We start from the raw sequence: 24065 nt of genomic DNA, 5'->3' as shown, positions 1-24065 counted from the left end.
TCTTACCGTTCTGGATCAGTGTTTACTCCAATAACTGGTTTAAGTCTGTCTAAGACTTTACTTGCTGCCAGAAGCATTGTGCCATCACCTGAAGGACATAACCAGACTTACTACAAAACCAATTTTTAACATCATTTTGAACATTAGTACTTTCAACAGTCACACCCCCACCCCAACCTGCTGACTGCCACAGTCTACTCCACTTCCTTTCTATCCTATCCCTTCTCTCTCTCCCAGTCAGCTCCACGATTCCTCAACATGGACAAGATTGACACTGTAGACCAGACGAGTCTTTGTGTGGGGGGGCTGTCTTGGACTGCAGGATGTTCGGCAGCATCCCTGGCCTGTACCCACCAGATGCCAGTGGTGTTCTCCAGTTGGGAACCACTGTTCTAATCCTATCACTTCTATTAGTCAATCCTCTTTCCTTCTCTCCTAACATCAGTCCAAATTCAGAAATTATTGAAATGAGAATATATCCAACAAAGCATCCAACTTCAGATTTTCTTCTCCAACAGATGCTGTCATTTAAGAACTTTAGAAAACAACATTCATTTAATAAAAAACTTAGGTCTAAGTATATTGGGGCCAGAAAAGGATGGAATTTACCTAATTCTCTTTAAACTCTTAAACAATCTCAACTTTTGTTTTTAAGATTGGCATAACTAAACCAAAATACAGTTACAAGTGAACTTTTGAATCATATTTGAAGTTCAATGCACACCTTGAATATATACACAGAAATATATGTCCAGAACCTCACAGTAACATCATTCACTACAAAAATGGAATATTATATTAAGCAGATCTTTTTAAACCTGATTCTAAAAAACCAAAAATTTTTCTTACAGTAGGACTCTGAAGACTTCATTACAGCTAGACCATATGGTATTTGGAAATGTATTAAAGGGCATATTTATATTCCAACATCTCTACCTCTGCAAAACTATTACCTCCTGCAGCTATGACAGCATCTGCCCATCGAACAGTTTCTTCATCATATTCTCTCCTCTTGACCAGACGAACCTCAATTCCCTCATTCCTAAAAAAGTAAAGTTAATATAAAATTTCAACTAATAACATAAAAGAGTGTATTTTCTGAGAGGAAGATAATTATAATGGAAATTTAAAATAAATACATCTGTTTTGTAACTAAGGAAGCACATGAATAAACTGAAAGTTAATGACTATTCCAAATCTCTATGTGCTTTAAAAACATCTCTTATAGCCCCTGACAAAGAGAAACATTAACTGATTAGAATTTCATCTCATTTTCTCTACTCCTTCTGATGCTAAAATCATTAATGCAAAAATGGCTCAGGAAACAAATATCTTGAAAGATAACTTTTAAAATTTAAAAAACTGAATAGCTGTTATTTTAAAATCCAACAAATACTCAGTTCCAGAAACAGAGTAAAATACTTTCTAATTTGCACGGTCTCAACTCTGATTCTTATTTATCTCTTATTATCTATTTGTTCTCCTATGACCTTATTCTTATTATTTTATTCTCTTATACATAAACTTATTCACTGACTGCATTTAGTCCTAAATTAACTGAACTTTCTATAATGATAATTTTTAGACATTCTAAAAATCCAGTATTGTTTAAAAAAATAAAACCATTACACATACAGTTGAAGCCTGCTGTGTACAAAAGTAACTGTAGAATAGGCACTTCTCAGGCAGACCAAATAACTGAAAACCTGTGATATTTTCAAAATACAATAAACATTCCTTAGGAACACTGTAAATCAGATCCATTCACCATGATATAATTTTCTAAAAATGTTTTTATAACGGCAATCTTTACTAAATTATTAAAGGATTAGCAGGTAGTAAAAAGAAAAATTGGAAGTCTGGAATACAAAAGTCCACACAAGAACGGATTCCCAAGACTTACCGTAAACTATCTAGAATATGCTCTACATTTTGTGTGTGAATACGATGTCGTTCAAGCAGTCCACTGTAGCTAGAGCCTTTCAATGCAAGCTGTACCAAAATAAAACAAATTGTCTTATTAAGTGATATTACATATAACATTTTTTAAAAGGCCCATATAAAATAGAATGGGTTTTTACTTTTTAAGGTACATGTTAATGACTACCGTGACACAAGTTTAAACAGAACTAGAAAGTCTAATTTCAGAAAACAGTGATTTGGTTTTAATACAAAATACAGCATTAAGGTTCCTGAATCATATAGTCAACAGGATCTCAAAATCTGCATATTTTACATCTTGAGTGTTTTATGTTTAAGAGAAATTTTTAACATACTGCATATGGCTACTTGAAGACCAAATTAGTATTTTAGAAAGCAATTAGATGACCTTTGTTCCACTTTGATTAACAGCTCTCCTGTGTTCAGATTTATGAACTCTATTTGGAATTTACCCTATGCAGTGCAAACAAAGGGCTTGTTAGCTCCCTGAGAATAGATAACTTTTAGATATAAAGACATATCCAAAAAGTATCTTTCCCAAGTGATTGGAGTGGCATTTTATAACATCACTATCTTACCATTAATATTCTCCTTTTAAGAATATGTCTTCTAAATTACCCATAAAGTGAGATGTAGCAAGAAAAGTTTAGAAATATCCTCAATGAAAATCCACTTAATCAAGTAGGAAATTTGTCCACTAGAGTGAATGCTAGAATTAAAAAGAATGTGATTTTCTTTCCTTCTCCAAATTCCCTTATACCTTGCCTGTTTTCAAGTACCTGTTTTCAAGTTTTTCAAGCACCTGTCCAAAACACAATCTTAAATACATTTTTTTGTTTTCAATCATTAATTACTGAATTATAAAGTAAACCAATTTTTAGACAATATTTTTAATATGTATTTTACTTTTCCTAAAAGGTTATACAAATAACATGGTATATATATATCACATAGTACAAAAAAATTAAAATTACATATAACCTTATTCCCCCAGGATAATTTGTATTAACATTTTGATACTTATATATCCAGCCTTTTGGTTTATAAATACTGGGTTAAACAGTTTTAAAATGGTTTTGTCCTCAATCTATAATCTCAGTGTATGCTTCTCAGAAGAAGAGCTGAGGATGCATTTGACTATTTGAAAATTAACACATAGATGTTAACTCACAAAACAAACCAATGTCAAGAACATTTTGAAAGAATATTTTGAAGAATATTTTGTTAAAGGAAAGCAGTGACCAAAGTAATAATTAGACAATCCTTCATTTATTTTAACCAACAAACATAAACCGTGTTTGAAAGAGTAGAATTTCTGAATATAGAGGAACATAACATTAGCATCCAGATGATTACCCAACCACACATTAACTAAAACTGCTTTTATCACCTCTAAGTGAATATCACAATGCTTTTCTTCTCTACTCTCCCTGAGGATCTCTACTGTCAAAGCTTTCTTTTAAAGAGAGCTGTATGCTGATACCAATGACTCCCATTTGCTATCTCTAACTCTGGCCTATCTTTAAGGCTCCAAGTGAATGCACCCAACTGTGTATTTGACATCTTTCTGTGAATTTCCAACAGATATCTCAAACTAACATGCTCAGTATCAAACCCCTGATTTTCTAGCAGATTAGTTACCAGGGTATATTATTTTTTACAATCATTACTTCTCATGAGCACATTTCAGAAGCTGAACACTTTACACAGCTAGAAATTAAGCTCTAAAAATTAAATTTAGTCCATCATATATTTGAGTGCCTACTACTTTGCTCATTTAAACATTAGTTGAGCTCAAATATATTAAATGGGGCACTGAAAACTGCTAAGAACAATGAAAACTAATTCAAATGTGCAATAAGGCCATCAGAACAATTTCATCAAATGTACTGCTTCCAAACTGCTAAAATAAAACAGAAGGGTAACTGGCCTCAGACTTCAATTCCCTATCCAGATTTTATTTATTTATTTCCAATTTTTGGTTTGCACAATATAGAACATGTACCCAGAAATAAAGAACATAAAACCTACTGTATGGGCACTGTAAATTCTACTCTAGTGTTTCGGAAGCTTTTCCTGAATCTCAGCCAAGTCCAGGAAATTAAAATTGCTCAGCATTTGACTATCAGGAAACTCTGGTTTGAGATGGTGAATTTGTGTGGAAAATAATTTTGGAGAACAAAAAACTTCAAATGTCCCTGATTGCATAAGTTTTGCTAGCAACACTAATCCCAAGTCTAAATACCAAGTTCATTTAGCGTCAAAATACTCAATATTGGAGCAGAAATGTCATTTCATAAATTCTTGTTCCCACTCAAATTTCTTCTTGCAAACTAATTTTCTAATAATTCATGTTCAACACATTTCGTTAGAGAATACAAGTTCTTACATGAATTATTCTTTAAAGACCTAGATGGTTGGGCTAGTAAGTTTCTTTAGCATGGACTAGCTAAACTAGGCAGATATGAGATAAAATACTTTTTAAAATTACTTAATAAAAAGCATCAATTAGAAAGTATTAAATCACTATTAAACTGGCTGTCAAAGGTTTTTAAAGTCTTCTTTAATACACAAAGGTTGTAAGAATTTCTAGCTACCCTTCTAAATATAACAAGGCTTCAAAGATTTAAAAACATTTTAATCAAACAAGAACACATGAATTCTTTGTGAAATGTCTTACAATTAAGAGATTATAGATATTACTGAAATTTACAACACAATTTTCAATTCTGCAATGCCACACATGAGGCATTAGTAACAAAATCGTCAATATTTTTTTCTAAAAACTTCTTAGTTCTTGTCTACATTAAAAAATGTTTTAAGATTATTCACCCAGATATTTGGAAAAAACAGTGTGATCTAAATGATCAATAGACTGACACATTTCAGTAGGAGCCATAGAGTTTCTCATACAAAATCTCCAAAAGCCAACAACACTTCTCCTCCGGCAGCTCTAATGTTCAATCACAACAGAACATAAAAGAAAAAAAGGAGGATTCTGAATGGACAGAAATTGACCCACCTTAAAGTCACATGTGATAGGTATGCTATTTTCTAAATGATCCAAACACTTTTATTAAAGTATCACAGATATTTTTACTTGATCAAACCTGAAATTTTTACCAATACAAATTTTTTAAACTTATTTTATTTGTCAGTTGGGCAAGTATTTTGTACTCTATGTAATTTCCATTAAAGTTCAGTAAGGAAAAGAAATGGATCTTTTTAAATTTTACACATAAGAAATGTACAAGCTTTTGTGACAATGACAGTTTGGTACGTAAACTCAGTAGGCATAATGTAAACACTCTTAAAAACATACACACTTAATTAACTAAATGGCACAGTAAGTGTGGCTAAAAAATTGCCTTTAAGGATTACTAGCACCTAATTAACAGCTAGAAAGTAAACTATTCACCTAATATGATCAGGCCTAGTGCAGTGAACCCTAAATAGTTCCTCAGACAATTCCTCAGTTAATAACACTTCCAATTACCTAGTCAACAGAATAAATGCAGGTATCCCCTGTAATTCTTCCCTCTCACTCAGTCTCTACAGCCAGCCAGCAGTGAAGTCCAATAACTATACCTGTAAATTGTGTCTCCTTTTGTCCATTACATTCATGCTACTAGTGCTTGAGTTCTGAACAAAATCAACTCGTATCTGGGCTTATGCAATAGTTTGCCTCTGGAATTTCTAAACTAATTTTTTTTTAAGTCTTATTTCCCATTACCCCAACCTAAATACCATGACCATAAGCTTGTTTTTATTCTAGTCCCAAGATGGTGACATCTCAGAAAAACTGACCCCGTCACTTCCTATGGGGAAAGAGAGTAGGGCTGAGCAGGGTGGTATTCTACTGCTAAAACAAATTGAAAATGACTGAGATAAAGCCAACTCCTTCACATGACAGTTAACACCTCTACAAGGTCCAGCACACCTGTCTAGCTTTGATATACTTAATTCTTGGGCAATGATTTTCAAGCTGCTCTTAAAAATGGTGGTCACATCAATGTAATGGTAACAACCAATATTGTTATTAAAGAGAATAATAAACTCTACTACATGTAACAAGCCTAAATTGTTCAATGCTATCTTTTATTTCAAATATAAATATATATACTGAGTAATGATATAAAATTTTTCTGACTGGGGATTATAGTCAAATATGTTTGAGTTCTCTTTCTTGGCAAACAGGTACACTTACTAGTACTGTTCTCTCCCTTTCACATATAATTTCCTCCTTAATCCTTAATATTCAGTTCAAATATCCTAAAAGTAAAAGATACCATTTCACTCTCCTCACATTGGCAAAAATGTAAAAAGTCTACCAAGTTAAGTGCTAATGTCAACAGGGGGAACCAGGTAAGTCATTCAATACTTACGAAAAAATTATTTGTACTTCCAATTGCAGCTTTTTTTAAATAGAATAAAAATTGGAAACAACCGAATTATCCAAACAATGGAATACTATACAGCAGTTAAAATGAATTAACATATATCAACATAGGTGAGTTTCAAAACCAATAGTAAAGAAAGCAAATTTCTAAAGAACAGGCAAATAATCTAAAGAAAATTATATTATTGATATAACTTCTTAAAGAAACAGAAAATAATATTATACTTTTTATACTTTTTATGGACACGTCATATTAATAAATGTATAACATAAAGGAGAAAGACATGTATATATATATGTGTGTGTGTATATATATATATATATATATATATATATATATATATGTAACAACTTCAGGCTCATGGTTACCTCTGGGGAGACAGCAAGGGGAAAAGCTGGAAGGATAAGGCTTCAACTATAACATTTCCTTGAAAAATATCTAAGGCAAACATGAGTATCTGTTAAGCCTAGGTAGTTGAATACCCAGGTGTCTAACTTGAAACTTTTCGGTATGGTAGAAATTCGTAACTGAAAATCTAAACTTTGAGTGATCCCTAAAATGTCTATTTAAAAGTTGAAAAAATTCAAAGGCCTTCTTTTTCCCCCTTCATCTCTGCCCTTCCTCCAATTTTTTTCTCCCTTCTCTGTATTCCCATAGACACTTGTAAATAATTACTATACTGCATTTTCTCCACACATTTGGAAATTTTACTCACCTTTGATTCCACAGAACCTAGTAGGATGCCCAGCACTTAGCAGGTGCTCAATGAATGGATAGCTAAGTAAATTTTTTAAAGTAACGACTTAAATTAAGTCAGTCATCAAACTTCTTGAATGTTGGCAATAATGACATTGTAAGGAAGCATTTTTAAAGCTGTTCATTATTTTTATAATTACTTTCTCCATTACAAAAATACTTCTTAATAGAAAGGAGAAAATTCAAAACTATTATTTCCTCTAAGAAATTGGCTTAAAAAAATACTACATGAACACTGTTAGATTCAACAAATCTTCAGTTACTTTAGTGGTTTCTCTCAGTAAAGGAACCTACTTTGAATGACCAAAGCACTGCCATGTTACATAATTTAATAAATAACAGTGACCTTCACATAATGATCATTACTGTATCTATAAAATTAGAACTAATTATGGTACTTTAAATTATATAAATTATAGATAATTTGATCTTTGTAAAAATTATGCAAACAAGGAAAAGCAGTTACTATCACATCTATTTCAAAGACAGAGAGATTATTTGCAAACTTATTTGCTCAAGTTTACAATGCTAATAGACTGGCCAGGTTCAAACTCAGATTTCCTGCTCTTAATGCAGGACTTGCCCAGTGCATAGTACTAACATTCCTACACTAACCATATATGTGACTCCTGCTTGAGAACTATAAATACTGATTAGACCACTAAGCCTCAATTATGATTAAGTTACAATGGCCAAGAACTATTCTGCTCTTTATCATGTCCTAATTCTACCCATCTTCAGTAGGAAGAAGAGAACCAATTGGCTGAACTCTCCTTGAATGCAAATGTTTTACACAAGTTGGTCTAATTTCCTGCACAATTTCCACATCTAGTGTTTATTATAAATATATATAAAATGAATACTCCAAAGGCATGAAACAACTTGCTGATATTCTGAAATACCCATTTCTGTTACATATTACAAAGACCAGTGATAGTGAAATAAAGTCAACTTATACTTTACTAGCTGGCAAGATACTCATACGCATGGATAAAAACCATTTTTTTAATTCAGAGCTTAATTCACATAATGAAAAATATAGAAGTGATCACAGTTAAGAGATGTTGTTATTTACAACCTCATGGCTGGTCACACATTTGTAGTTTTTAAAACCTCCCCCTAGGTAATCCTGATATACAGAGAAGTTTGAAAATCAGGACTCTAAAGCTCATTGGTCAATGATTATGTTAATAGTGGAGTTTCAGCTACTGTAATATTTAATCATTTTACATCTTTATGAGTCTCTTTAACTGAAAATATTTATGGAGGGAGTATGCCTTAAGCCTCTACTTTCTAGGTTTCATTCCACAGAATTTAAAATGTTTTCTGCAAAAAAAATGTTCTGGTCAAATAAAAATGTTTTGCTTAGGCTCATGTTTCTCAAACATGTTTAACCATGAAAACTCTTTCAGGGAACCTATGTTAGTAACCTCTACTTTTATAGCTAACATCTTCTGGAAAATTGGCAGCTATAAATAAGGCCCTAGGCTGGAAGCCTCCAGGATAAAAGAGCTAAAAATGATTTTTTAAAACATCAGAAACATTTCAGCACCTTTTTTGGTGGGGATGGGAAGGCATAAAGCATGATGAATAAGCAGCAGTCCTTGCCCCCAGGTCTATGAAGACAATAATCACAGATCATACTCTAAGGTCGAAAGCTCAAAAACACAGGCATTGTGAAAATACAGTCAAGAAGACCAACACATGCCTGGTGGCAGAGAGGGGCACCAAGATTACCAAGGATTGCTTCCTGTGAGAGTAATGCCTGGAGTTGGACCTCAAAGGAATAATTAGTCTAGAAGATAGAGAAACACTCAAAAGCAAAGGGGGCCACAAAAGTGAAAATACTGAGGAATGTAAATCAAACCACCCTAAAATACCATTTTTCACCTAGCAATGTGGCAAAGCCCCCAAAATATGATAAACTGATCATGGGGAAAAAAAAACCTTTGTACATTGCTGGTGAAGGTATACGTTTGTACAGCCTCTCCAGGAAACAATTTGGTAATACCTATTACAATTTCAAATGTGTATGCCTTTTGACTCAGCAAATTCACTTTCAGGCATTTATCTTAGCGCTTCATTCACACCTGTATGAGTGAACATTAATATTATTCATTATGGCATGTATTTTAATAAATTAACATATGCACACAATGGACTACTATACATACTATTTAAAAAAAAGAACCAGGGTAGAATATCTTAAATAATATGTTATCATGGAGTAAAAAGGGATAGAACAAAGAATAAGAATATTTCATTGTGTTGATTTGTATGTATAGATCATTTCTGAAAGTAAACACAGGAATTGATAACACTGGTTCCTTCCAGGGATAAAAACTGCTCAGTGATGAGTAAGAGAAAGGCTTTTCATTATGTAGTGTTCTGCATCTTTAACATTTTGAACCATTTTAATGTGCTACTGATCCATAAATAAATAAAATAAAATCACAACATCTAACGGAAATTAAAGCAATTTGAAATTAATGGAAAATGAAGTTCAAGACAAAAACAGATATGAAGTTCAATGGGTAACAGACAGAAGCCAGTTCATGAAGGGCCTTGTTTGGCATACTAAAGATCTTGAAGGTTTGCCTACAGCAGTGTTTCCCAAAGTGTCATCTGGGGATCACTTGCAAACCTGGAGAGCTTGTTAAAAATGCTCCCTGGATAAAGAGTTGGCAACCTTAAGAGTGTGTTTCAGAAAGGAAGAATTTGGAGTCTTTACAAACTGAATCAGAATCTTGGGGGTTAAGCATCTGCTTTCCAACAAATTTCCTAGGTGATTCTGCAGTTCATGCTGAGCTTCTGAGGAGTTCTAAGCAGAGGAGTAAAGTGCCCTGATGTTCACTTCAGATAGACCACTCTTGTACCTGTGTCTGGAAGATTGAAAGGGGTGGGCTCCAATGGAAGGCTCTGGCAGTACTCCAGATCATGTTTTTTTATTTGATAAATACTCATATTGCAAATACTGCACTCACTGCACACTACATTGGCAAAAGTATGTTCTGCCAAAGAACTACAACCTAAACTACACCATCGTTTTCAGGAAACAAAATCCAAGGTGCTACATTTCCCAAAACTGCAGAAGGCAATAACTAGGAATAATTTAAACCAATAACAGAGGAGCTGCTAAATTATTCTATCCCAATAAGATAATTTAAAAAGGAAACTAAAAATGGGAACCATTAAAGGGGATTCTCTCTGGGGTTGTAAGACTTGAGAGTGCAAGGAGAAGGGGGTAGAAACTGCTTGTTTCTTATTCAGTTTACATTAAAATATTTTAAAGTAAAACCTTCTCTTTGGCAAATAAGGCATATTTATGATGTCAAAACCCTTCCAGTCAACTTTAATTCAGCTAAGGGTCTAATTTGTTGAGTGTCATGGATCCTGTTAATACTAAGTTTCACTAGATGTCTTATGCTGCAAGTAAACTGTAGTAAGTTTAATTAGCCCTTGCACGTTTAATGACCAGTAGAAGTAAAATCCTTAACTAAAAATTCTCTGTTCACGAGAAAAGCCACTGATCAGTCAGGGGAAAGGAAAAAAGCAAGTTTTAAATAAAAAGGTGACCTATATGAAAACATAGTTAAAAGTCCAACTCTGACCCAGTCTGAGGATGAAAACCTATTTTGTACATGCTTTATCAACTAAGAAGTATTTCCTCTAAGTTTCTAAAAAGTGAGAAAACCATGAAGCTTAGGGCTGTTTGCATTTTAACAAGTAACCTAATACAGACCTATTCTGCAACAAAACCACCACAACAAAAGAGAACCCTCTGATACAAAACTTCAGGTTACCTGCCTGACACTGTAGACATAACAGTAATGGTGCCACAAGACTCAAACACACGGCCAGTGGCAGGAATCATACCTAAGTCCCATGATTCATAACTTTAGTATCTTTTGCCCAAGGAAGACAGCAAACAATATTAACCATCTTACTACACCTGTTACAGAATCCCATTTTAGAACAACTTCACACAGCCCTGTATTCTTTGGCTTGGGCTCCACCTAATGCTATTCCATTCTGAATATTGTCCTTAATGTAAATGCTAAAACAAACTCCAATCAGTAAGGAACTGATCCAATAAAATTTAATTGAAATGACAATTTCACTACTTTGCAATTACAAAACTGTGCATTATATAGTCCAGAAATCTTACTTCTAAGTTTTCTTATTCCAACAGCACTACCTAGCCACAGACAAATATTTACCTGCTACAGATCTTGCTTCAGATACTCGAGTGGGTACACTAAGTAGTTGGATTTTTAAAGACTTACTGATTTGCCTACATTTGAAGTTTTGATTAGTGGCAATCTAGTTCAGAGGTCCAAGAATTAATGCCACCCATTTTCCTGAGGCCTTGTAAAAGTTACCCAGTTTCAAACTGCCAGCACTAGAAATGGCCTTGGAGGCTATCTAGTCCAACCCTGGTTCTTGAACTAGGTGAAAGCACTTTGAAAATGTGACCGTACTGTTCAAAATGTATTACTTTCACCTCCTCTGACACCCAGAAGAGACTCACAGGAAGCTAACCACACATAACCAGGGCTTAGAATTGCACGCCCCGGACCCCCAGTCCCATCCTCGGAACATGCCAAGCAAGTGTACTATTTTAAATTGTTCTGGGAGGTTCCCATAAAATTGTATGAAGAACATATTTATGTGTATATGGCATTTGACAATGTCTAAAATGTAGATCTTGCAAAATCGGCAGCACAACTCAAGGGACACAACTCTCCCAAACAAACAATGTGCTTGCTTCTCATACTATTATTCCCTCCTTGCCAATTTCACTCCCCAACACAAACTCAACTTCTCCAACCTCCTACTCAAACTGTTTGCTGATTTAGGTTTAAATGATACAAGTATTTTCTGTAACTTGCTACCTTCAAACACTTGGGGAAAGGAGAGGAAACAATTCTGCACCTAGCAAAGATGAGTGCATCTTCAGTTAACTTCTTCAGTTAACTCATTAAAGAATCAAGAAGTTGGAAAAACAGATTCAGTACTTAAGCAAAGATGATTTACAATTCATTTTGGTTCTGTACATAAATGTTACAAAAATATGCTGCAGATTTGAAGCCATAACAGAAGTTTATAACGGCTGTCTCATACAGAATTCTGCAAGATTAGGGTTATTAGGCAACAAATTCCAAAGCCTTTTGGTTCAGTGTCAACAATTAAAGAGAATTCTGTGTGGTTCCTGGTAGCATTATCACTCCTATTCCTAAGTTAGTGGATGGGAACATAGGATCAGAAGTTTCAAAAGAGAAGGAAGGGAGATAATTAATATTCAGGCTTTTTTTCCTGGGATAGATTTATATACTTTGCAGAGATACTAATAAATATCTAAATCAAATACAGTCTACTGTAGAGATACGGCTACATTTTAGACATAGGCTATTTCATAATTACCAGGTTTACCTGTCCTTTGTCTTGACCTTTCCAGTTAATAACATATATTCAAAGTCAAATTTTCTCCCTTGCTCTTCCTTGAACCAAGGACACCTGTGCTTTTAAAACAAGCTGCTAGAACCCTGCATGACAACCGCATTCCAGAAAGGAAAAGGCTCACCCTGACCGGCTTTCCAGAGATCCCAGGCCTCTCCGTCCCGCAGAGAAAAAGGGGGTGTGTCCGCGGTACCTTCGCCCTCTTTTCCACTGCCCGCAACCGCGGCCCGGGGCCCCCTTTCTAGGGGCGGCCTGGGAAGTTGTTACCACAGCGTCCAGATCTCAGCCACCGGCCCACCTTTCCTGGGGCTGTTGCTGTTCCCAACAAGTTGGGGGGAACTGGGCACCTGGGGCACAAATGAGTCCCCAAAGTCCTCCCACCATGGGAGCCTCTCTTCCCCCATTAAAGGTTTCCTAGGGACGCCCCGCCCGGGAGAGGAGGGTCTCTGGATTACCAGTACCTCTCCCTCCCTGTCACACACACACACACACACACACACACACACACACACACACACACAGGTGAGGGGAGCCTAGGAGCGAAGCCAGAGGAAGTGGGGAGAGCAGGCAGAGCATCTAGGGCGCCCGGGAAGGGAGGTCGTCCTGAGGGGTCTCGCGTGCGAGGAAGTGGCCGCCCCCAAAGCCGCCGCCGAAACCTGGCCGAGCTGAGACAACGGTGGAGGCGCCGGGACCCACCAGCTGCTTCAGGTCCTCCTCCGAGAGCTCCGCATAACGGTACCGCTGCTGCTCGAACTCGTACCGGGTGGTCTTGGCCACCACCACCACCCGGGACGGGCGGAAGCCGCCGTCGGGGCGGCTGCCGCAGCCCGCCAGCTCGCACGGCTGCCCGTGCCCCAGGCGCCGCCGGCCGCCGCAGTCACCGCCGAGTCGCGGCCGAGCGGCAGGGCCTCCCGCGCCCGGCCCCCTGAGCGCCGCCGCCCGGCCGCCCGCCACGCGACAACAGCTGCCCAGTAGGAAGCCTTGGTAGCAAGTCATCGTCAGCCCGGCCGGGCTGCGGGCGCGGGCTGCTGCCACCGCGCCCCGCCGCCAGGACTGAGCGCCGCCCAGTCCTCTAGCTTCGCGCGGGGAGGACCGAGGTTAAGTGACGGCCGTGCGTAGCCCGCGCCGCGAGGGGGACGTGCCCAGACGCTGACAGGGGAGAGGAACCCCACGCGGGGGAAAGATGGGCGGGGAAGAGCCGGAGGCCTCGGTGTGGTGGGTTTTGTTTGTGTAGCCGTCTCCATCCACGCCTGCGCAGTGGCCGCTTCGCCACCGGGAGGCCGACCTCCCGCTCCACCCCTTCCCTGGGTGCGTTCAAACATCCACCCGCCCGCCCAGGCCGTCTCTTGTCGGCCAATCAGAGCCCGCTGCGGTTTCGGAGCCCGAGGCACTGCGGGGATTGGCTGCGACCGGGGGGAAGAGCTGGAATTCTATTTGGCGTTTGAGCTGCCCTGAGGAATCTAGCTGGAACCGGTCTCAGGCAGCGTTAGGGCTCTGTGTGCGGTTTTGAGCTGCTAGCTGGAGGCAGGCCGGGTGCCGAGTACCATTTCGCTTGGATTCGGTTGTTTTTCATTATTGCACGTAAGGCCAGACCACGTAAGACTAGGTCTTTTCGTATTGTGCATAAGACTGGACTCTTGTTCCTTCATGTTTGGTATGGCTGAGCTAGGGGGCCGAGGAGACTGACCAAGGACTTGCGGCATAATTTGTGGGGCCTAGTGCAAAATGAACGTGCAGAGCTTCTCATTCAGAAATTATTTAAAATTGCAAGACGGACAGAGAGTAGTAAACCGGCCGGTGCGCCCATCTAAGCATGGTGCCCTGTGGAAATGCACAGGTTACAAACCCCTGCTGCCAGCCGAAAAGCTGTCGGTCCAGGGGGAAAAAGAGAGGAGCTTTTGAAGAAGTTAGGGGAAAATGGATAGAGGAGTCTGGCCAAGTGGAGGATTTCGAGATAGCGAAATAAGGTTGGAAAAGTAGATAGGGCAAGAAGAGTTAAGAATGTTTGTAAATTTGGACTTTATACTATAGGCAGTACCTAGCCTTTTGGAGGCTTTTAACTGGAGAGGAATGAGCCCTGAAAGCAATGTTTGATGACTTGATCTGTCTTTGGAATATTGATCAGATTGGGAGGCAAGAGGAGGAAGGGAGTCTCCGGCCCTGCTGGTGTAGTTTCATGGGCCTGGGCTAGAGCAGTAGTAATGAAAATGGAAGAAAACGCTCTTGTTATAAGGGGAAAATCCAAAGGCAGTGCACATCCTTATCCCTCCTGCTCCTTAGATCCACTTCCTTTGGCTCCCTCTGCCTCTTTGTAGTTTTAGCACCATCAGTAACTAGCTTTGGAACTTTGGACAGGTTACTTCACCTTCCTGGGCCTCAGATTCCTTCCTCATCTGTAAAATGGGGGAGTTGAACTAGAGTGACACCAGTGTTGTTCAAGCCCAACTTGATGCCAAATTTGTGACTCTCTTAAAAAGCTAGCCATCCCCACTAGCATTCATTCACAGGTTCCCTGAATATTTATTGAGTTCTTGTTACAAGCCAGATGGTTTATTAAACTGGCAAGTACACAATGGAATCTCAGAGATGTCATTTTTAGTAGGTCACTGACCTGTTCTGGCCAGGAACTTTGCCTCATAGAAGCTGCTAATAGTGACTTGTGGAAATTTAAGCACACCTCTTAACTTTTTTGGGATGTGAGTTACTCATTTATTACTTTAACATCCTCAGGTCCTTTGGATTCTTACTGTTATAGTAAAGATTTCCACAGAGGAAACAGCTTGAACAAAGGTATGGAGTAATGAAATAGCAGTTCTGAATTGCTAGAGAATTTAGAGGGAAGCAGGCCATAGTGGGAGGTGAGGCTGCAGAGGTGGAAAGGGGGAAAAACATGAAAAGCATTATATCCATGCTTAGGAGCTTGGCTTTTATCTTTAGTGATAAGCCACTAAAAGGAGAAAATGATATGCTTAGCTTCACAGAGACTGTGAGTAGGCACTTCTTGGAAGAAACAAGCAGTAAGTATCTGAAAGATACTCAACCTTATTAGAAATCAGAAAGTACAAATTAAGGTAATAGTAAAATAGTCTTTTATATCCACTAGATTGGCAGAAACAGAAGTTTTGGTAATCCTCTAGTTGTTGGAAAACATAGATCATCAAGTCTTTATTAGGCTAAATATTTGCCAGTTACTTCAATAACTTCTCCAATGCCATAGTTTCCACTAATCATCTCAGAAACTACAAATGTGTTCATGTAGTCCAGTTTGTCTACTCTCTGATGTCAAAAATTACCCAGTACTATGTGTATAATCTGGCCATTGTAAAACAAAAACGTGCTGGCATTCGTGGATCTAGTAACAGTTTCAACTACCCTCAAACAACTGAAACAGTGTGTAATGTAGTAACTTTCAAACTCAGATCTCATCTATAGCAAGACTGGTGTGCTTGTCCAGTGAATAGCCTACCCAGCCACCTGGTAGCCACATCCTAAGCAAGTTTAATTGCTCTCAACATTTTATGGGAAAAGTTATATTTCATTGTAACATTCACAGTTTGAAGACATACAAAGTTTAAGATGTATCCTTCCCATCTCCAACACCCTCCAGCTCACTTCATGTGCATTCTGACTGTGAAACCCTCTTTTTTAATAACTTCCACATACTCTAAGACCTGTATAGGATATTAGACACTGGGGTCAAAGTGTTCCTGGCTTTGGCAGTAATGGATGTAAAATATTTTAAGAGACAACATTTTGATGGTGCATAATTAAGGTGGAGGCTTGGTAAAGTCCTGTTGAAAGAGAAGAATGTTTAGCTTATCTTAATATAAGATACATAATTAATAACAGCAAAGAGCTAAAAGCTTTTCCTCTAAGGTCAGGAACAAGACAAGGGTGCCAACTCAACACTTTCATTTAACATAGTACTGGAGGTCCTAGCCACAGCAATCAGACAACACAAAGAAATAAAAGGCATCCAAATTGGTAAGGAAGAAGTTAAAATGTCACTGTTTGAAGACATTATATTATACATAGAAAACCCAAAAAACTATTAGAACTAATAAGTGAATTCAGCAGAGTTGCAGAATACAAAATTAATACACAGAAATCTGTTGCATTCCTATATACTAACAACAAATTAGCAGAAAGAGAAATCAGGAAAACAACTCCATTTACAACTGCATCCAAAAGAATAAAATACCTAGGAATAAAGCTAACCAAGGAAGTGAAAGACCAATACCCTGAAAACTACAAGACACTCATGAGAGAAATTAAAGAAGACCCCAATAAATGGAAGTACATCCCATGCTCATGGACAGGAAGAATTAATATTGTCAAAATGGCCATCCTGCCTAAAGCAAACTACAGATTCAATGCAATCCCTATCAAAATACCAACAGCATTCTTCAATGAGCTAGAACAAATAGTTCTAAAATTCATATGGAACCACAAAAGACCCTGAATAGCCAAAGCAATTGGGAGGAAGAAGAACAAAGCCAGGGGTATTATGCTTCCTAACTTCAAGCTCTACTACAAAGCCACAGTAATCAAAATAATTTGCTGCTGACACAAGAACAGACCCATACATCTATGGTACAGAATAGAGAGCCCAGATATAAACCCAACCATATATGGTCAATTAATAAATGATAAAGGAGCCATGGACATATAATGGGAAAATGACAGCTTCTTCAACAGCTGGTGTTGGCAAAACTGGACAGCTACATGTGAGAAAATGAAACTGTATTATTGTCTAACTCCATACATAAAAGTAAACTCAAAATGGATCAAAGACCTGAATGTAAATCATGAAACCATAAAACTCATAGAAGAAAACATAGGCAGAAATTTCTTGAATATAAACATGAGCAACTTTTTCCTGAACACATCTCCTTGGGCAAGGAAAACAAAATAAAAAATGAACAAATTGGACTACATCAAATGAAAAAGCTTCTGTGCAGCAAAGGACACTATTAGCAGAACAAAAAGGCATCCTACAGTATGGACGAATATATTCATAAATGACTTATCCAATAAGGAGTTAACATCCAAAATATATGAAGAGCTCACCCACCTCAACACCCAAAAAACAAATAACCTTAAAAAATGGACAAAGGATCTGTACAGACACTTCTCCAACAAAGATATGCAGATGGCCAACAGACACATGAAAAGATGATTTGCATCACTAATCATCAGGGAAATGCAAATTAAAACCACAATGAGATATCACCTCACACCAGTTAGGATGGCCAACATCCCAAAGACAAGCAACAACAAATGCTGGTGAGGATGTGAAGAAAGGGGAACCCCCCTATACTGTTGGTGGAAATGTAAATTAGTTCAACCATTGTGGAAAGCAATATAGAGGTTCCTCAAAAAACTAAAAATAGAAATACCATTTGACCCAGCAATTCCACTCCTAGGAATTTAGCCTAAGAATGCAGGAGCCCAGTTTGAAAAAGACATATGCACCCCTATGTTTATCGCAGCACTATTTACAATAGCCAAGATATGGAAGCAACCTAAGTGTCCATCAGTAGATGAACGGATAAAGAAGATATGGTACATATACACAATGGAATATTATTCAGCCATAAGAAGAAAACAAATCCTACCATTTGCAACAACATGGATGGAGCTAGAGGGTATTATGCTCAGTGAAATAAGCCAGGCAGAGAAAGACAAGTACCAAATGACTTCACTCATTTGTACAGTATAAAAACAAAGCAAACCTGAGGGAACAAAACAGCAGCAGACTCACAGACTCTGAGAAGGGACTATTGGTTACCAAAGGAAAGGGATTGGAGAAGGTGGGTTGGGAGGGAGAAGGGGATTAAGGGGAATTATAATCCACAATCACTAATATAAGTAAGTCCATTGGAAGGCAGTATTGCACAGAGAAGACAAGTAATGACTATAGCATCTTACTATGCTGATAGACAGTGACTGCAATGGGGGCCGGCAGGGGTGTGGACTTGATAAATTTGGTGAATGTTTAAACTGCAGTGTTGTTCTTGTGAAACCTTCATAAGATTGTATATCAATGATACTTTTAAAAATGCATAATTTGATATGTTAAATATGTATCAGTATATCTGGGGAATAATTAAGCAAATTTTAATAAAAGCAGCTTCTATGGAAATCTATGAAGATGTATACTTTGAAATCACCCACCTAGTAAGTTGTGAAAATATCATTATATGATTGATCTCTTCACATTACAGGGGGGCAAAGGATGTAGGAAAGCCAAAAAGGAGAAGGCTATGTAAATACACAGGACAAGGAGAAACTAAAATGTTTCTATTTCTGTTATCCCCCAAATATTACTAGTTGCATAAAGATTATAAAAAGGAATAATAGAGTGGATTGGAAATGGGTTGAAAGTCATAAACTAAATACCATGTTTCTGCTGTTAGTAACCGTGTCATAGCATAATCCAGGAATTTTCATTCTTTCTCTTTCTGCCTTCCTCATGTTCTAGCACTATTTTTTCATTCTTGTGTCAGACATTGAGGTAGTCTAATTTTATTACTTGGTGTAGGCAAAGAGGTACAAGGCAAATCACAGGAAGAAAGAATGAAATCAAATTAAAATTTTTGAGGCACTGAGAAAATATTGCTTCATCCCCACCCTAACATGGGCAAGGATGAACATATCAGAAAGACAAACATCTCTTTTCTCTGCTTTAACAGCTTAGTGCAATCATGATGTTCCTATATCAGCTAAGATCTTATGTGAAAAAAGAACCACTTCTTTAATATTTTCTCCAAATGTATCTCTGTTTATATTATTCCCTAATGAAAGTTTTTCAGAGTGTGTTCTGCATCAAAAGCACTTTTTTTGGTTAAAAAACAAACCTGTTTTTCCATTCTTATCAATCTTCCTTTTATGCTTAGCGCTCTTTTTTTCTGTTTTTTCTTCTACCTTTTCTCTCTTCCTCTCTCACATTAACTTTTCTTCTCTATTTCCTGAGTCATTGCTTAATTTAGAAGCAAAGAATTTTATTTACAGTATTTCTTCTATAGTCACTGGAAGAATGAATGGGCTTTTCTTAGTAGCTAACTTTCACTAAGTTCTCATTACTCAGTTATAGGGAAAGAGCAAAACTTTGAACAACTATCATACTAAATTACAGTGTAAAAGAATCAACTTTCATGTGCTAAACTAGACTTTTAGGCGTTAACTCAGGTTTATATATCTATCCTTACATATGAGTGTGTGTGTGTATATATATATATATATACACACACACACACATAATTGCTTTTATTATTATAAGAGGTACTGTAATAAAGTAGTGTAACTTTAAGAAAATGTGTATTCACATGAATATTGTTCTTCAAAGCAGCATTTCATGAAGTTATACCATTATTCCAAATACGTTGTCATTGTTCAAAACATTTTCAGAAATCATTTTGCACTTGTGAATCTTATCTCCTTCGTATGGACTGTATATGTTCTCCCAAAATTTATATATTGAAGTCCTAACCCCTAATGTGATGATATTTGGAAATGGGCCTCTGGGAGGAAATTAGGGTTAGATGAGGTTGTGAGGGTGGGGCCCTGGTCTAATGGGATTAGTGTCCTTACAAGAAGAGATACCAGGAAACTCTCTGCCCATGCTCCCAGAAAGAAGAGGGCATGTGGGCACACAGTGGGATGGCAACCCCCCTACAAGCCAAGATAAAGGGCCTCAAAATTAAACCTACTTTGTTGGCACCTTGATTTTGGATTTTCCAGCCTCTGGGATTGTGAGAAATGAATTTCTTTTGTTTAAGCCACCCATTCTGTACTATTTTTATCTTGCAGCTTCAACAGACAAGATTCCTCTACTAGGGGAATTGTTTAGGTTTCACAATCAAAAGTAATTTTGAAGTCATGGGGTAATCGAACTGAATTGAAAAGTGAAATGTTGGTAAGTACTGAGATTTATTTTCTTGTATAACTCAGCAAGTGTCTCTGAAACAAATCTCAAAAGAGGAGCTTCCAAACTCTGTTGCACAATTGTTGAAATTACTATAGTCTACCATTATACATTTAAGAAAGAAATCCATTGGGTTTATATATTCATTTAAAGAAAAGGCCTCCATATAGCTACACCTACTAGAATATTAATGATAATTTAATTATATAAATCAAAGAACAAGTCAACATATTTTACTTTTTGTATACTTACTGTTTTATACATAGGTAATGTATTTTGTTCATTCTTTCCACTATTGGATACTGACCTGAAGTCAAGCATATACAAGGAGCAATGGAAATGAGTCCAAAAACAATGCTTTCTTTAAAGGAATTCATACCATGAATATATAATCTTATAGTATGAGGAAATCCAAAGGCTAAATGAAAATACACATTTCCCAGAAGAAAAACATGATTTAATGAAATCTTATCGTGCAATTATAGTATTTCTCAAAGAAATGAATGGAAATCTTTTAAAATATTTGTCTAATGGACTGACAATGTATGACTGAAAAACTAACTAGATATCAAATCCAGCAATTTATAATTTTAAGTACCATATCCATCCGTGTGATGAATAGTCCAAATTAATTATCAAATCCTATCTAAATGAACTTCTTCAAAAATGGTAAATCTTGAACTTCTGAAGTCCATGAGTTTCTTAAATTCTGTCATTTTCTCTATAATAATCAAAATGAAAATCTCAGAATTATTAGACTATGAAAGAAAAATTTAATTGCAATAAATTATATTTCACAAATTTTGCTACAAAAACTCTCCAGGGAATGAATAGGATCTTCACAGTTAGTTAGGATGACTTAGTATTTTCAGTAAAGTGACCAATCTTTTTGTAGATGTTGTCATTTTTATAGTAGGTAACTCTCATGAACAGGCAACCGACTGTCTGAGGGTCCACCTAGAAGGATCTGTGATATAAATTTAAGATATTTTATTATACAGTGTTATTCAGGTTAAATTTAATATCAAATACAACTGAACACGAATATTGATGAGTATGATTACTAATGAGGAAATGAAATATCTTTAAAAGTAACATTTAGAAATGTTGCTAATTTTAAACATGACGTTTTTGGATAATTAAACCCTTCCTTAACTCGGGAGTAACAAAATCTAAAAATCAGATTTTTTACTGCTTCCATAACATCTTAACATTCATGTGCAGCACCTCCTAGAGAAGGTGCTAAGTGAAAAGGGGGGGGAAATGGCAGGAGAAGGTGAGATTCATATGATTGACATTTGCTTTGCATTATTGCCATAGTTTCTCAGTTTGTATAAAGATAGTTGCGTATTATCCTTTCCTAAAATGGAGTATAATAGAATATAGATTTCATAAATGTGTTATTGAGAGAATTTTGCCATTTAATTCTTAACATTTTCAATTGATAAAAACTCATTTTCTAATAGACCCCATTTTATTGTTGACCATATAACATTAGAATAATATGAAAGATGAATTTATTTATACATTTCCAAGAATAAAAAACATTTGTTTAATAGTAGCAAGAAAAAGCACATTTACTGATCTCTCTGGCTCATCTAGTCAAGCAGTTTAGGATCCTCATCTGCATGTTTTATGCATTCTTCCTCTTGATTACATTTTCAGTATTAGGCAAAGGAAGTTATTTTATCAAGTTCTGCACATGCTCTTTGATAGGTTCTTAAACTGTATGTAATTACAGTAGCTTTAAGATTTAACATGATTAAAACTTGGAAAAATGGTTGCCAACACATTATCTTTGTAAGTTTATTACTCAGTCCTCCCTCTATGAAGCAGAATTCAAGGTTACATGAAACTATGACTGAAAATACTTGGATGACTTTATTAAAATAGCTGCATCTATATAACAAAGCTGGAATTATTATTTCCTTGACAGTGTTTTTCTCTGAAAATGATGTATGTTAGTTTTAAATCCACTCATCAGCAAGCACTGAGCCCCCAAGTCTGCTAATTACTGGTTCCACTTCACCCTTGCGCAATTCATGAATTCTGACACAATAAAAGAAATAAGGCAAAAAAGGTCCTTGAAAACAAAACACTCAAATTCCAAAAAGATTTTCAGAGTTTCAAGTTAGATTTGCCCAGTGACTCTATTACAAGTATTTTATAATTTCTCCTATTAATAGCCTGTAATAGGAGAATGAGAACAAGCGAAGAGAAATATGAATAAATGGTTAGTTTCAGTGTAGCAATGTAATATCTTACATCTTAAATACGGTCTCTTATTAAATTTAGATGCAAATTATATAAGGCATGACAGCAAGGCTGACTTTTGGTAAAATCCCAATGAAGGCCACATGTAAAAGGAAGGGATTTTCAAACCCACTCCTCAGATTCAAACAACTAGAGCTCTAATTCCCACCCACTTTAAATAAATCAGTTCCATTTTTCAAAAATCTATTTCATATGGTAAGATTGTGCAGAAGCTTTCGTTTTAAAATCTCTGACCTAACAAAAGACAGATTATTTACCTGATCTATTTTTAGTGACCTGAAGGAAATCATCCTCATCCTCATCACAGCTATCACCGTTTAACTGTTGCAGGATTGTTTCTGACTGACTTCCTGCTTGGTTCACGTCTTTCTGTCGGAGTGCAACAAGCCGATGATGTATTGCTGCATGCAGACGTCCTGTATCTTTGGCACTGGCCTGAATGAGGAAAATTAAGTTAAGAATATAAATAACTTAATAATAGTCACATTTTACATATTTTTAATCTATTAACAAGGAAGGAATTATATGGCATAAATCTAGAATGTAAGAAACCATAAAAACTGAAGGGGTTTAAAAGTCAATTCCTCTTGAACCAAATTGAACCCTAAAATGACTTAATTTTGTAACAGGTACCAATTTGTTCATTTTAAACAGGAAGTAACATTTTTTTACTTTAATTTCTGTGTGGATGTAAGTTTGTCCAGACTATCCTTCCTCCACTATTTACACTGTAGAAAATTTCAGTTAGAGGGGAAAAGATTTGCATTTCCTTTACATCACTATGCTCAGACGTGCCCTGCAAGCCACATAGCTCCATGGAGATGCAGAGTTCATTGGAACAATCTATGATATTCTACCATAAATTTCAAAACTTTTCTATGCTATTTTTGTGATTACTAATAATATAAAAAATAATGGTAACTATAACATTGGTAGAACACTAAATTCTTTTTAAAATTCAGTCATTACAATAAAACTGAACTAATTATTTATTCCATTTATATTAGCAAAAGCACATAGCACATGTACTGAATATCTACTTGTTTCCCTTTTCATTTTATAGGTGAGGAGACTATGGCTCAGAAAGTTACAGTGACTGATCTGAACTCACACAACTAGTCAGCCATTTGGCAGGGACTTGAATGCTAGGCATTTGTCATCAAAGTCAGCCCTTTTTGAAGTAATATGGCAGTAATTTACTTTTTTGTGCCTTTTCACAATTTCAAAGAAAAATCAGGGAAATTTTTTTTTTGTTTGCTTACCCTCCAAAGAGTTATTTAACTTCTTAAAGCCAAGAGCTGAGTGTT

The 24065-nt window shown here is 36.5% G+C and overlaps 3 protein-coding genes and 1 long non-coding RNA gene across 8 annotated transcripts in view; 2 read left to right on the top strand and 2 right to left on the bottom strand.

Annotated features, from left to right (window-relative positions):
- NADK2 (NAD kinase 2, mitochondrial) overlaps nucleotides 1-13819 on the bottom strand; it is a 38999-nt gene extending 25180 nt beyond the window's left edge. The window contains exons 1-4 of one of the 3 annotated variants that reach the window (XM_057495785.1): nucleotides 13254-13819; nucleotides 1904-1992; nucleotides 954-1042; nucleotides 7-88 (exon numbers count right to left, since the gene is read on the bottom strand). In XM_057495785.1, the coding sequence (XP_057351768.1) occupies nucleotides 7-88; nucleotides 954-1042; nucleotides 1904-1992; nucleotides 13254-13553 (560 nt within the window). In that variant the 5' untranslated portion in view covers nucleotides 13554-13819. The remainder of the gene's footprint in view (nucleotides 1-6; nucleotides 89-953; nucleotides 1043-1903; nucleotides 1993-13253) is intronic. The other 2 variants (XM_036932093.2, XM_036932094.2) reach the window with 2 other exon arrangements.
- SKP2 (S-phase kinase associated protein 2) overlaps nucleotides 1-24065 on the top strand; it is a 111717-nt gene that overhangs the window by 64325 nt on the left and 23327 nt on the right. The window lies entirely within an intron of this gene.
- On the top strand, nucleotides 14063-23224 carry LOC130681932 (uncharacterized). Its single transcript, XR_008995219.1, has 3 exons — nucleotides 14063-14138; nucleotides 20370-20475; nucleotides 23089-23224. It is a non-coding gene; the product is annotated as an uncharacterized LOC130681932 (long non-coding RNA).
- RANBP3L (RAN binding protein 3 like) overlaps nucleotides 20483-24065 on the bottom strand; it is a 55658-nt gene continuing 52075 nt past the window's right edge. For 2 of the 3 annotated variants that reach the window (XR_008995203.1, XM_036932090.2), the window contains 2 exons: nucleotides 23016-23193; nucleotides 20483-21451 (listed from right to left, as the gene is read on the bottom strand). Coding sequence is in view for 2 of the 3 variants with exons in the window: in XM_036932090.2 (XP_036787985.1) it covers nucleotides 21408-21451; nucleotides 23016-23193 (222 nt within the window). In the remaining variant the exon portion in view is untranslated. Of the gene's footprint in view, nucleotides 21452-21484; nucleotides 23194-24065 lie in introns of those variants that run through there. The other variant, XM_057495776.1, reaches the window with a different exon arrangement.

This window comes from Manis pentadactyla, chromosome 2, assembly GCF_030020395.1.
Source record: "Manis pentadactyla isolate mManPen7 chromosome 2, mManPen7.hap1, whole genome shotgun sequence".
NCBI lineage: Eukaryota > Metazoa > Chordata > Mammalia > Pholidota > Manidae > Manis > Manis pentadactyla.
The sequence above is the reverse complement of the archived record's forward strand: the minus strand, read 5'-3'. Positions and strand labels throughout refer to the sequence as shown.